The 12,967-nt window shown below is 39.4% G+C and overlaps 1 protein-coding gene across 2 annotated transcripts in view; it reads right to left on the minus strand.

Moving 5' to 3' along the window:
- The window catches only part of LOC141139166 (uromodulin-like), a 135,147-nt gene that overhangs the window by 89,246 nt on the left and 32,934 nt on the right, over window positions 1-12,967 (minus strand). For both annotated transcript variants that reach the window (XM_073625057.1, XM_073625056.1), the window contains exons 5-6: window positions 6,435-6,557; window positions 426-603 (exon numbers count right to left, since the gene is read on the minus strand). In XM_073625057.1, the coding sequence (XP_073481158.1) occupies window positions 426-603; window positions 6,435-6,557 (301 nt within the window). The remainder of the gene's footprint in view (window positions 1-425; window positions 604-6,434; window positions 6,558-12,967) is intronic.

Below are 12,967 nucleotides of genomic sequence, written 5' to 3' on the forward strand. Positions count from 1 at the left end.
AAGCATCATTAAAATCACTGCTCCCGAAAAAACGGCCGTTTTTAAAAGTTTTTTTTGCATTGATACATGTCCCCTGGGGTAGGACCCGGGTCCCCAAACCCTTTTTAGGACAATACCATGCAAATTAGCCTTTAAAATGAGCACTTTGATTTCGAACGTTCGAGTCCCATTGACGTCAATGGGGTTCTAACGTTCGTGCGAACTTTCGGTCCGTTCGCAGGTTCTGGTGCGAACCGAACCGGGGGGTGTTCGGCTCATCCCTAATAGTGACCAATTCTATTTCATATTTTATGCTTTAGGCTATAAAACACATAATCTGGTGGTCAATGTTTTAAGTTTAACGCTTTTTGAATAAAGCAGCTTATTATTTTTATTCCATAAACATGAGCCCACAACATGAAAAAAAAAAAGAACTGTAATCTTACTATCAGGTCCTGTTATTTTAAATGAGGTGATCACTCCATCTGTAGTCACTATTAAAGAAGTGAAAACACCAGTTATTGGAAAATTATCAGAATGAGCTCCATCTTCATAGTCTTTGGAGAACAGACGTTTGGAATTGTCTGCCGGCTTTGACAAGGTGAAATCCAAGTAACGGAACACCTATAAAACCAACAAAATTATTGTAGTGAATACCTAAATCATTGGAGTTATATACAGTATGTTATATATAGAGAATTTGATGTCTTTTTCCTGTACAAATCTCCCTTTCTGTCGACTTTCAAAGTCCTGAGACTGCTGCTAGGTGCCACCATCTTGGAAGTGATGTTGGCATCCCTAACAGACTCAGGGCTGTCATTCAAGTGACACTCTATAGTATCCCCCTTTGCTCTTCCTTCAATTGCTATGTAAAAGTTTATAAGGGGAGGAGCAAGGGGACTGGGCCAGCACAGACAGGAAGGGGCTGATTTAGAAGCACAATGCAAGTCAGTAAAAAATTGTTTATGGAAAGAACAAAATGCAAGTTTTAGATATTTCAATTTTCCATTCTTTTACCTGCATTTTTTATGCTGGTGATAAAGTCTCTGCCTTTGCTATACAAAGGAGGGGGGATTGAGCTACTGATATTGAAGGGCACACCAAAGAAAAAGAAAACCGTAATTAGAGGGCACACAGAGCAGTGAATGGAGGGGCACACAGGAAGGGGAAAGCAGTATTCAGATAGCACACAGTAGAGTGGGCAGAGCACTGATCAGAGGGCCACAGGAGGAGACAATAGAGATCAGACTGCACACAGGAGACAGTGGGGATTGGTGTGCTGATTGTGGGCACTCAGTGGAGAGCACAGGAGGAGGGCACATGGTGGTGGTGGCAGTGGGGAAAAGGGAGGGTTAGTTAAATTTTGGAATGAATACAATCTAAAGGAAAAAAAACCTGTGCGCTGCCAAGAAAAGAGTGATGTCAATTGCAAAATCATTGTTAATTACTAGCTGCTGCAATCACTGAATGTGTGTTCCTCACATAAAATAATAGACAAATATAAGTAAAATGTGTTGATAATGACGGTATATTTAAGTGCAAAATATAAATGTTCCAAATGTGTTGTGAAAGAAATACTGTATACAGATGTTAAAAACAACCATAAATCCTCTTGTTTAAAAATGTGCTCCTATAAATGAAGGCACATGGTTAATGATGATACGCGTGGGGAGGAGCCAGGTGACGTCACGGCAACGGCAGGTTGTATCTGTTACATACCATATCTGTTGTTTTTATTGGAATGCAATGATACAAGTGTTCAATGTGTGAGTGCATTACCTACTTTTAAATAAAAGTATTGATGTTTTTACTTACTACACTATGGCAGTGTATTTGTGATCTTGAGCTCTGTTTAGAGAATACACTGGGAAGTCGATGAGAATAATTGGATGGAGGAATAGCTATTAAAGGTGAAGAGTGGTGACCATTCCTTGACGACTATGTACATCTGATTACCCCCTGTATTGGGGAACATGAGCCCATAGACCTATGTTATAGGTCTAGCTAACATGTATGGGTCCACCTTTAATTTTCACTGTTTGGTGGAGCACTGGAGAAGATATAACAGCCTTACAGCACTGGAACTTGGGTTTCAAAGCATCAGCAGAGCTTTTTTTATTAGGGTGTTTTTATGCCACAGGTAAAGGATACGTCCATGGTGGTATTTGCACCGAATAAGGAGTCACAGCGAGTGGAATATTTCATTTATTGAGCACTGGAAAACACTATTATCAAATAGTCTTCTGGACTCACAGCACTGGACAATATTGTGTTTTGAAACCCAAATCGCAGTGCTGTGAAAGCTGTTATATCTTCTACAGGAATGGCCACCACTCTACACCTTCAATATCTTCTCTCTCTGTCCAATTGGTCTCATTGACATCACAGTGTATTCTCTAAACAGAGCTCAAGATCACAAATAGACTGCCATAGTGTAGTAAGTAAAAACATCAATTGTTTTATTTAAAATTAGGTAATGCACTCACACATTGAACACGTGTATCATTGAATTCCAAAAAAACAACAGATCCAGTATGTAACATATACAATTTGCCGTTACTCCTCGTAGCTCATCCTTGATGTAACCTGGCTCCTCCCCACGCGTATCGTCACTAACCACATGACTTCATTTACTGGAGCACATTTTTAAACAAGAGGATTTATTGTTGTTTTTTGCAACTGTATACAGTATTTCTTTCACATCACATTTGGAACATTTATATTTTGCACATTTATACACTGTCATTATCACAGCTGCATATTACATTTTACTTATATTTTGTATGAATAGCTGCATTCAGCAGCTACCCAGCCCCTGATCACAGCTATTCATTTAATCAGCAGAATCAGGGGGACACTGGCCTTGTTTCTATAGAGCAACAAGGAATGCAGCCGGCATGAAGCATACTAAACTGGCCAGCTGCATAAGGTTTTCTTATTTTAAATGCCTTACATAGGTAGTAGTGAAAGGGTTGTATTTTATTCCCTTTTTTAGCATTCATTTAAAAAATATTTTTACACATAAACATTTATTACAGAGTGTACTCATAGCACTGAGCACTAGGGATGAGCCCGATGTTCGACTCGAACATCAGGTGTTCGCCTGTTTGCTGAACAGCAAACATTATGCGGTGTTCCCGGCAAATTCGAAAGCCGCGGAACACTGTTAAAGTCTATCGGACATTAACATGAAAAACCAAAAAGTGCTCATTCTAAAGGCCTATATGCAATTTATTACCATAAAACGTGTTTGGGGACCTGGGTCCTGCCCCAGGGGACATGTATCAATGCAAAACATTTTTTTAAAAACTGCAGTTTTTTTGGGAGCAGTGATTTTAATAATGCTTAAAGTAAAACAACAAAAAATAAATATTCTTTTAAATATCGTGCCTGGGGGGTGTCTATAGTATGCCTATAAAGTGGAGCAGTTTTCCCGTGTTTAGAACAATACCACAGCAAGATGAATACAGTGGAACCTCGGATTACGAGCATAATCTGTTCCAGGAGTATGCTCGTAATCCAAAGTACTCGCATATCAAAGCGAGTTTTCCCACTGAAGTCAATGGAAACGAAAACAATTAGTTCCGCATTGACTTCAATGGGATGCAATACTGCATGCGGCCAGAGGCGGGGGGCGCCGGAGAGCCTCGGAAACAGCCGTAAAGGCCCGAGCACACTTCAGCTGACCTCAGCAAACCTCGGAAAGACTCTGTTCATGAGCCTTTCCGAGGTTTGCCGAGGTCAGCCGAACTGTCCTCGGGCCTTTCCGTGCATTTCCGAACGCCGACGATTGGCACTGTTCGGCTCTGGTGCTCCCCACCTCAGGCCAAAAGCGGTACTGCACAGTGCTTTTGGCCTGAATCCTGCTTGTTTTGCGAGACAACACTCAGTTAGGATTTTTAGAAATACAGTGCTCGTTTTGCAAAATGCTCGTTAACCGCGTTACTCGCAAACCGAGGTTCCACTGTAAAGGAAAAAAAGTAATTTAAAAATTATTGCGGCTGTAATGTACTATCGAGTCCCGGCAATATCGATAAAACTTATTGAAAAAAACGGCATGGGTTCCCCCCCCCAGTCCATTACCAGGCCCTTTGGGTCTGGTATGAATCTTAAAGAGAACCCCAAACCAAAAATTAATTTAAAAAATTGTGTGAGGTTCCCCCCAAAATCCATATCAGGCCCTTTAGGTCTGGTATGGATATTAAGGGGAACCCTGCGCCAATTTTTTTTAAAAAATGGTGTAGGGGTGCCCCAAAAATCCATACCAGACACTTCAGGTCTGGTATAGATTTTAAGGGGAACCCTGCACCATAATTTAAAAAAAATGGCAAAATCCATACCAGACCCCTATTGCTACGTGATGTCTGAGGAAGGTGGGGTCGCCCGTTTATGTCACCTAGTGCCCCCGCCCTCAGCTATATAACAGCTGTCACCGAGAAGAAGCATCACTCGGCGGGAACCTCCCATGGAGGCGGAGCTGTTGTGGCTTTTTTTTCTTTTTTCGGCTCGTCGGTGGCGTTAGATGGATTTACATCACGGGACATTTTTATTTTTCTATCTTTTAATAAAGGACTTGTCCCAAAGTGTCTCCTGTCTTTTTTACTATTTTTGACACTTTTTTTGTGAAATGGTAGGAGTACAATGTACCCGTTACCAATTCACATAGAGGGGAGGTGGGGATCTCGGGGTCTGCTTGTTAAGGGGGGCTTCCACATTTCGATAAGCTCCCCGCCTGCAGACCCCAAAAACCACCGGGCAAGGGTTGTGGGGATGAGGCCCCTTTCCCCATCAACATGGGGACGAGGTGCTTTGGGGGGCTACTCCAAAGCACCCTCCCCATGTTGAGGGCATGTGGCCTGGTACAGTTCAGGGGGGCGCTATCTCACTCCCCTCTTTTCCTGCGGCCTGCCAGGTTGCATGCTCGGATAAGGGTCTGGTATGGATTTTGGGTGGCCCTCACCATTTTTTTTTTAAATTTTGCCACAGGGTTCCCCTTAATTTCCATACCAGACCTAAAGGGCCTGGTATGGATTTTGGGGGGACCCCATGAAGTTCTTTTTAACATTTTTAGTTTGAAGTTCCCCTTAATATTCATACCAGACCCAAAGGGCCTGGTAATGGACTGAGGGGGGAACCCATGCTGTTTTTTTCAATGAGTTTTTATCTATATTGCCGAGACCCGACAATTCACTATAGCCGCCATCAGTTTTAAATTACTTTTTTCCTTTAGAAATGTCATTTTGCTGTGGTACTGTTCTAAACACGGGAAAAATGTGCCACTTTACAGGCATACTATAGACACCCCCCAGGCACGATATTTAAAGGAATATTTCATTTTTATTGTTTCCCTTTAAGCATTATTAAAATCACTGCTCCCGAAAAAACTTCAGTTTTTAAAACGTTTTTTTGCATTGATACATGTCCTCTGGGGCAGGACCCAGGTCCCCAAACTCTTTTTATGACAATAACTTGCATATAACCCTTTAAAATGAGCACTTTTGATTTTTCATGTTCGTGTCCCATAGACTTTAACAGTGTTCATGTGTTCGTCTGAATTTTTTGCCTGTTCGCATTTTCTGGTGCGAACCGAATCGGGGGTGTTCGGCTCATCCTTACTGAGCACTAATCGCAAGGTTTTCTAAAGGGAGTGCAAAACTTAAGCTGTTTTCTATCGGACTATGAGAGGGAGATTTTCGAAAACTGGAGAGTACAAAACCTGGTGCAGCTCTGCATAGAAACCAATCAGCTTCCAGGTTTTATTGTCAAAGCTTAATTGAACAAGCTGAAGTTAGAAGCTGATTGGCTACCATGCACAGCTGCTCCAGATTTTGAGTGCTCCAGTTATAGCAAATCAACACCTTTGAGGTTGATTTGCTAAAGGCAAATAGACTGCACTTTGCAAAGTGCAGTTGCTCCACAGCTTAGTAAATGAGCAGGAGTCCTGCTGACTTTTATTACCCAATCATGTACAAGCAAAAATGCTTTTTTTTTTCCTTGCATGTGATTGGGTACTCTTTGCAAAGTGAAGCCTTACCTCATTTACTAAGCTCTGGAGCAACTGCCTTTAGTAAATCAACCCCTATGTGTCTGAATGAGTGTAGCACTGAGCTTTCTGAACAAAGCACTAAGGGGGGGGGAATAATTCACCCCTCTGAAAAATTCAGTTATGGGCTTTAACTTTAGCTTTAGCTACTGCTTTCTTTAAACCAGCTGGACTTTTTTTTGTAGCAAAGCAACCATATGAATAACCTGGAAAACATGTAAAAAGAAGCCTAAATCTCCACCTGTAAGCTGAAATCAGACTATAATAAATTATTATGTAATATTTTAAATTTAGTGACCATAATAAAAAAGCATAACTATACACAAAATTGCTAAATATTCCTTTTAAATATTATCAATTTGTATGTATTACCAATAGTTTTGTATATAATGGTAAATAAATAGACACTCACTATATTTAAATCGGCTGCATTGACTTGGAAAACATGTCCAAAGCTCTTTGATGCAATTTCTCTATAAATAAGAAAATCTGCATCATTTACAGTGTTGCATAGACCAGTAGCCAAAAAGAATACCTGAAATAGAAGAAGGACAAGAATAGATATATGAAAGCCTAATATACAATAAAAAAAGAACTTTTCCTTGAACTGAAGAACAGCTGTCATGTATCTGTAATATTGATGTGACTCCAATTATGTAGCTATATTTTAAAATGTGCAAATTTATTAACAATTTGCATTTAAATTAACAGTGGACAAATGATGAAGGCCGTCAAAGAAGAACTGTAAGGAAAGCTAGTGTTGCCTGGATAGTATGGGAAGCCTGCTAAGTGTCTTTTGATGTTTTTTTTCTTTGTTGTTACTTGAGTTATTTAAGACAATAGATGTGATAATAGCACATAAAAAAATGCAAAGAGACTGTACACTGATTTGTTTTGTATATTGTTTTTTTTTCAGATCAGTTTGAAATTAATTTGAATTTGAAATGTAAACATATTGGAATAATTACAATAAGGTATAAAAGTGAAATAAGATGATGATTCCTAATTAAGCTGCTTTATAGAATAGAACAGAAAAGAAAAGAATAGAATAGAATAGAAGATAAAATGATAGAATAAAATAGAATAGAAATTAAAATGATAGAATGAAATAGAATAGAATAAAATAGAATATACAAGGTATAGAAAAGAATAGAAAATAAATGAAAACAATAGAATAGAGTATAAAAGAATAGAATATAATAGAAAAGATTACAATACAATAGAACAAATATAGCCATCTTCCGAAATCGAAGTTAGAATTTTGGAAAATGGCAATATTTGTTCTATTCTATTCTATTTTTTTTACTATTATATTCTTTTATTTTCTATACTATTCTTTTTTATTATATTCTTTTATTTTTTATTCTGTTCTTTTCTATTAAATTCTTTTCTATTCTATTATCTTTTATTCTATTCTTTTATTTGTATTTTATTCTTTTCTATTATATTCTTTATATTTTATTCTATTCCGTTTTATTCTATTCTATTCTTTTATATTCTACTCTGTTCTATACCTTTATTTTCTATTATATTCTATTCTGTTTTATTATATTCCATTCTTTTATTTTTTTATTCTTTTCTTTTCGTTAAAAAAAAAAGTCTATTCAGCAGCCTAAGTAGGAATTATCTCATTTCACTTTTATACCTAACTGTATTTATTGCAATGTGTTTCCATTATAAATTCAAATTTATTTTTGAATTAGAATAATTCTTTTAGTTATAATTTGTTTCAGATTCATTGAAATTTCTTACTATTGTGATTCAGAAGTTCAGATACACCCGATTAACGAAAATTTAATCCGAATTTGGTTTCATAACTAAATGAATCACACATGTCTAGTCTGAATGGGAAAGTACTTCCAACTGGTGTCTCTGGTCCAACATGCATTATTTTTACTGCTCCCCTTTACCCCCGCCAAGTCCTGGGACCCTTCTAGCTGCTAGTATAGTAACCATCTGTTGTCTTATTTTCAAATTTATTAGCTTCTATTTTCTAAGTAGTCATTTAAAAACAAATGACATTTTACCAAATCATGTAGACATCCTGTACACCTCCTTTACCACCATCCTATACCACCACTCTTTGTTAGAATAGCCATTGTTTATGATGGCTCGATTGGGCGGTCAGTCCCGTGAACTCAGATACTAAGATCTGGCACCCAGAATAACCACAATATTACTAGCTTTGTTATAGTGATCTGGCATGCATGGTGATGTACCATAATCTCTGAAATTAAACAGCATTAATAAAAAGCAATACCCATGGGACTTTTAAGGGTATACAGTATATCACCATTCATTTGACAACCATGTTGGTCTAAAATTAATTAACATTTTTTTGTACAAAAAGACATATTAAATGTCATTATTATCATTTATCATTTGCCCAGAAGGGGTCTAAAAGATGTTCTCATACAATTCCAACAGATGGGGAAACACGCCACATTTATCAAAGTGTTTCATAAACTTTAATTCACTTCATCAGGAGTAGATACTGTTGACAGAGTATGAAACAACTCAATTAAAGCTATGAATTTCCAGGATGGACAACAACACAAGTCTACCCCGGCAGTTGTTGGGGGAAGGAGCCCCCAAAGAGACAGGCAGGGGAGGACTGAAGATGGAATACCTGCATGTGAACAGAAGAGCTACAGATAGAATCTTGTTAGTTGTTGCCATAAAACAGAGATAAATGGTTCTGACAGTGCTACTGGTGTCTGTCCAATTAAATAAGGGTTGAATACACACCAGAAGCACTGTCAGGACCAATTATTTCTTGAATTTAAGACAACATCTATCGGTAGCTCTTCTGTGGTTGTGCATTTATTCCATTTTTGCACCTCCCTTGCCTCTCTTTGATGGCTCTGGTCCCCCTCACAGCTCCCGGGGTAGACCTACTTTGTTGGTGTTGTTCTTCCTGAAAGTTCATGTTTTTTTTATTCAGCTGATTCATACCCTGCCAAAAGCATCTACTCGTCGTGGAGATAATTAAAGTTCATGAAATTCATTGAGAAATGTGATGTGCTTCTCCATCTGTTGGAACCTTATGAAAATATCTTCTAGACCGCTTCTGGGGAAATGATAAATGATATATTGTATAACTATGGGACAATTTGTGACAATAAATGTTGTTAAAATATCGAACACTTATTCAGCTGTATTCTCTTAATGTTTTATTAACAGAATTTTAATATGTCTTTTTTGTACTAATAAAATGTAATTAACTTTAGGCTAGGATGGTTTTCATATGAATGGTGATGTACCTTTAACCACTTCAATACTGGGCACTTATAAACCTTCCTGCCCAGACCAATTTTCAGCTTTCAGCGCTATTGCAATTTGAATGATAATTGCGTGGACATTCTACACTGTACCCAAACAAAATTTTTAGCATTTTGTTCCCACAAATAGAGCATTCTTTTGGTGGTATTTGATCACCTCTGGGATTTTTATTTTCTGCTAAACAAATTAAAAAAAGACCGAAAATTTTGAAAAAAAGTTTTGTTTTGTTTCTGTTACAAAACTTTGTAAATAAGTAAGTCTTCTCCTTCACTGATGGGGCTGCAGTGATGGGCACTGATAAGGTGGCACTGATGGGCACTGATGAGGTGGCACTGATAAGGTGGCACTGATGGGCACTGATGATGGACAGTAATATGCGGCACTGATGGGGCACTGATAGGCGGCACTGATAGGTGGCACTGATATGCAGCACTGATGGGCACTGAAAGGCGGCACAGATGGGCACTGATAGGCGGCACAGATGGGCACTGATAGGCAGCACGGATGGGCACTGTTAGTCAGCACAGATGGACACTGATAGGCGACACAGATGGGCACTGATAGGTGGCATGGATGGGCACTGATAGGTGGCACTGTACACTAATAAATGGTACTGATGGATGCCAATCAGTGCCAAACAATAATGCCTGCCAATCAGTGATGCCCATTGTGGGCACTGATTGGCATCCATTGTGGGCACTGATTGGCATCCATTGTGGGCACTGATTGGCATCCCTGGTGGTCTAGGTTGGCATACCTGGTGGTGACTAGTGGTTGCATCCCTGTTGGTCCTAGTGGCATCCCTGGTGGTCCAGTGTGGGCAACCTTGGGGGGGCTGCACTGATAATCAATAAGCACAGACCCCCCTGTCAGAGGAGCAGCTGATTGGCTCTCCTCTACTCGCACCTGACAGATGCGAGTGAGGAAAAGCCGATCACCGGCTCTTCCTGTTTACACTGTGATCAGCCGTGATTGGACACGGCTGATCATGTGGTAAAGAGTCTCCGTCAGAGACTCTTTACCTAGATCGATGTTGCGTGGTGTCAGACTGACACCCCGCAACAACGATCGTCGTGATGCCCGCTCTCGGGGGCATGCAGCGGCTTGATATCCTGCTGGACGTCATATGACATCCGGTCAGGATATTGAAACCACTTTGCCGCAATCATCTTGCTAAATGGCGGGCGGCAAGTGGTTAACCACCTTAAACGTTGCAGTTTGCAAGTGGCTTATTTGGATTATGGCTGAAGATATCAGCCATAACCCCGGTACTGTTTTTGTGAGCCGGTGCAGGGCTTTTTCTTGAAATTCCATCTATTTCAACCAATAAAAAGGGGAGGGGGAAATCATACAATCCTATAAACACAATCCTATTCAGAGGAAGGCAAAGAAAAAACCAGCAAAGCATGATCCAATTTGCTCCAGCAGGGGAAATAATTCCTTCCTGATCCCCTGAGACGGATCCCTGGATCAACTTCACCTATAAATGTTAGTATCCAGATATATTATGTACATTTACATAATGCTCATCAGCCGCTGGAACACTTTCAGAAGCAGCGGGAGGGGAAGTCTCCCTCCCACCGCTCCCCGGTGTTTCTCAGGCTTACCTTTTCCACTGGTTCACCCGAAAAGAGATCCAACATTGCCGCTAGAGAACCGGAGCGACGTCATGACGTCACTTCCGGTAAAGGGTGGAAGTAAACTATTTTCTTTTTCTTTTAAAGCAAAAGATTTAAAAAAAATGTTTTTTTTTTTTAATCTTTTGCTTTTAAAGGTAAAGAGGAGATTTGGAGTCTTTGTAATCACAGATCTCTTCATAAAGAGGACCGGTCATCCTTATTTATATTACAAGGGATGTTTACATTCCTTGTAAAAGGAATAAAAGTGATAAAGAAAATTAAAGGAACAGTGTAAAAATAAAGAAATAAAATAAATAGGAAAAAAAATGTAAAGTTTCCCATCTCTCCATGCTCGCACACAGAACACATACATAAGTTGCGCACACCTATGTAAACAGTATAGAGGAAGAATTAGGGTGGGATTATAACGGTGCCAACAGATAATAATAAAAAACAAAAGTACTTAAAAAATGAAATTTATTATAAACATATATGTAAACAGTGTTCACATCACACATGTGAGGTATCGCGGCGAACGTTAGAGTGAAAGCAATAATTCTAGTGCTAGACCTCCTCTATAACCCTAAACAGGTAACCTATAAAAGCATTTAAATGTCGCCTATGGAGATGTTTAACCACTTGCTTACTGGGCACTTAAACCCTCCTCCTATCCAAACCAATTTTCAGCTTTCAGCGCTGACGCATTTTGAATGACAATTGCGCGGTCATACAACACTGTACCCAAATGAAATTTTTATCATTTTTTCCCACAAATAAAGCTTTCTTTTGGTGGTATTTGATCACCTTTGCAGTTTTTATTTTTTGTTAAAAAATGTAAAAAGACCAAATTAAAAAAATAAATAAATGAATAAAAATAATATTTTGTTATAAAATTTTTAAAAAGGTAATTTTTCTCCTTTATTGATGCACGCCGATGAGGCGGCACTGATGGGCACCGATAGGTGGCAGTGATGGGAACTGATGGGTGGCAATAATGGGCACTGATCGGTTACACTTATAGGCAGAACTGCTAGGTGGCACTGATTGGCACCACTGGTGGGCACTGATAGGTGGCACTTGTGGGCATTGATAGGTGTCACTTGTAGGCATTGATAGGTGGCACTCATGGTCATTGATAGGTGGCACTGGTGGGCACTGTGGACACTGTCAGGTGGCAAAGGCAGGTGGCACTGGCAGGGGGTACTGGTGGCACATATGAGGCAGAATTGCCTCTTCCTCTTCGGGACCGATGTCCCTTGCTGATAAGCCGGTGATCACAGAGCTTTTGTTTTGATCATGTGATCAGCTGTCATTGGCTGACAGCTGATCACATGGTAAGGGGCCGAGACCGGACCCTTACTTGGATCGGTGATCACCCGAGTCTCAGTGACTGTAGGGCATGCGCAGGGTGCGTGCATATGACGGCCTCCTGGAAATTCAGGTCCGCGCTGTAGCCGTCATTCGGCTATAGCGCGGATGTCAAGTGGTTAAGTGCCATAGTTTGCTGCCATTTTACGAGTGTGCGCAATTTTAAAGCATGACATGTTAGGTATCTATTTACTCATATTATTGGGGTATACATTGTGTTTTGCTTTTTTTAAAATCCTTTAAATTCTAGTGGAGTGACGTCTTCCCCTGGGGTGCTGTCTAGCTTGGAAGCATGCGGAATTATCTGACTGACAGCTTTTAAAGAAATTCTGGTTGGGAGGTCTCTTCCAAATGCATTGGTAACTATTTGAGATGTTTACACTGTATATACAATTATGTATACATTACACCTTTACAAGTTGATATGCTAAATGCAATTTCTTTGCAGCAAACTTATTCTCTGAAGAAGACCCCAACTGCATGGGTGGAAACGCGTCAGCATTGTTATACATCAGACATTTTGTAATGTTGTGTATAATTTTGTGTTGGCAATTCTTGTACTTTATTTGTGTATATATATATATATATATATATATATATACACTACCGTTCAAAAGTTTGGGGTCACATTGAAATGTCCTTATTTTTGAAGGAAAAGCACTGTACTTTTAAATGA

The sequence above is a fragment of the Aquarana catesbeiana genome, linkage group LG04 (assembly GCF_042186555.1).
Source record: "Aquarana catesbeiana isolate 2022-GZ linkage group LG04, ASM4218655v1, whole genome shotgun sequence".
In the NCBI taxonomy this organism is placed as follows: domain Eukaryota; kingdom Metazoa; phylum Chordata; class Amphibia; order Anura; family Ranidae; genus Aquarana; species Aquarana catesbeiana.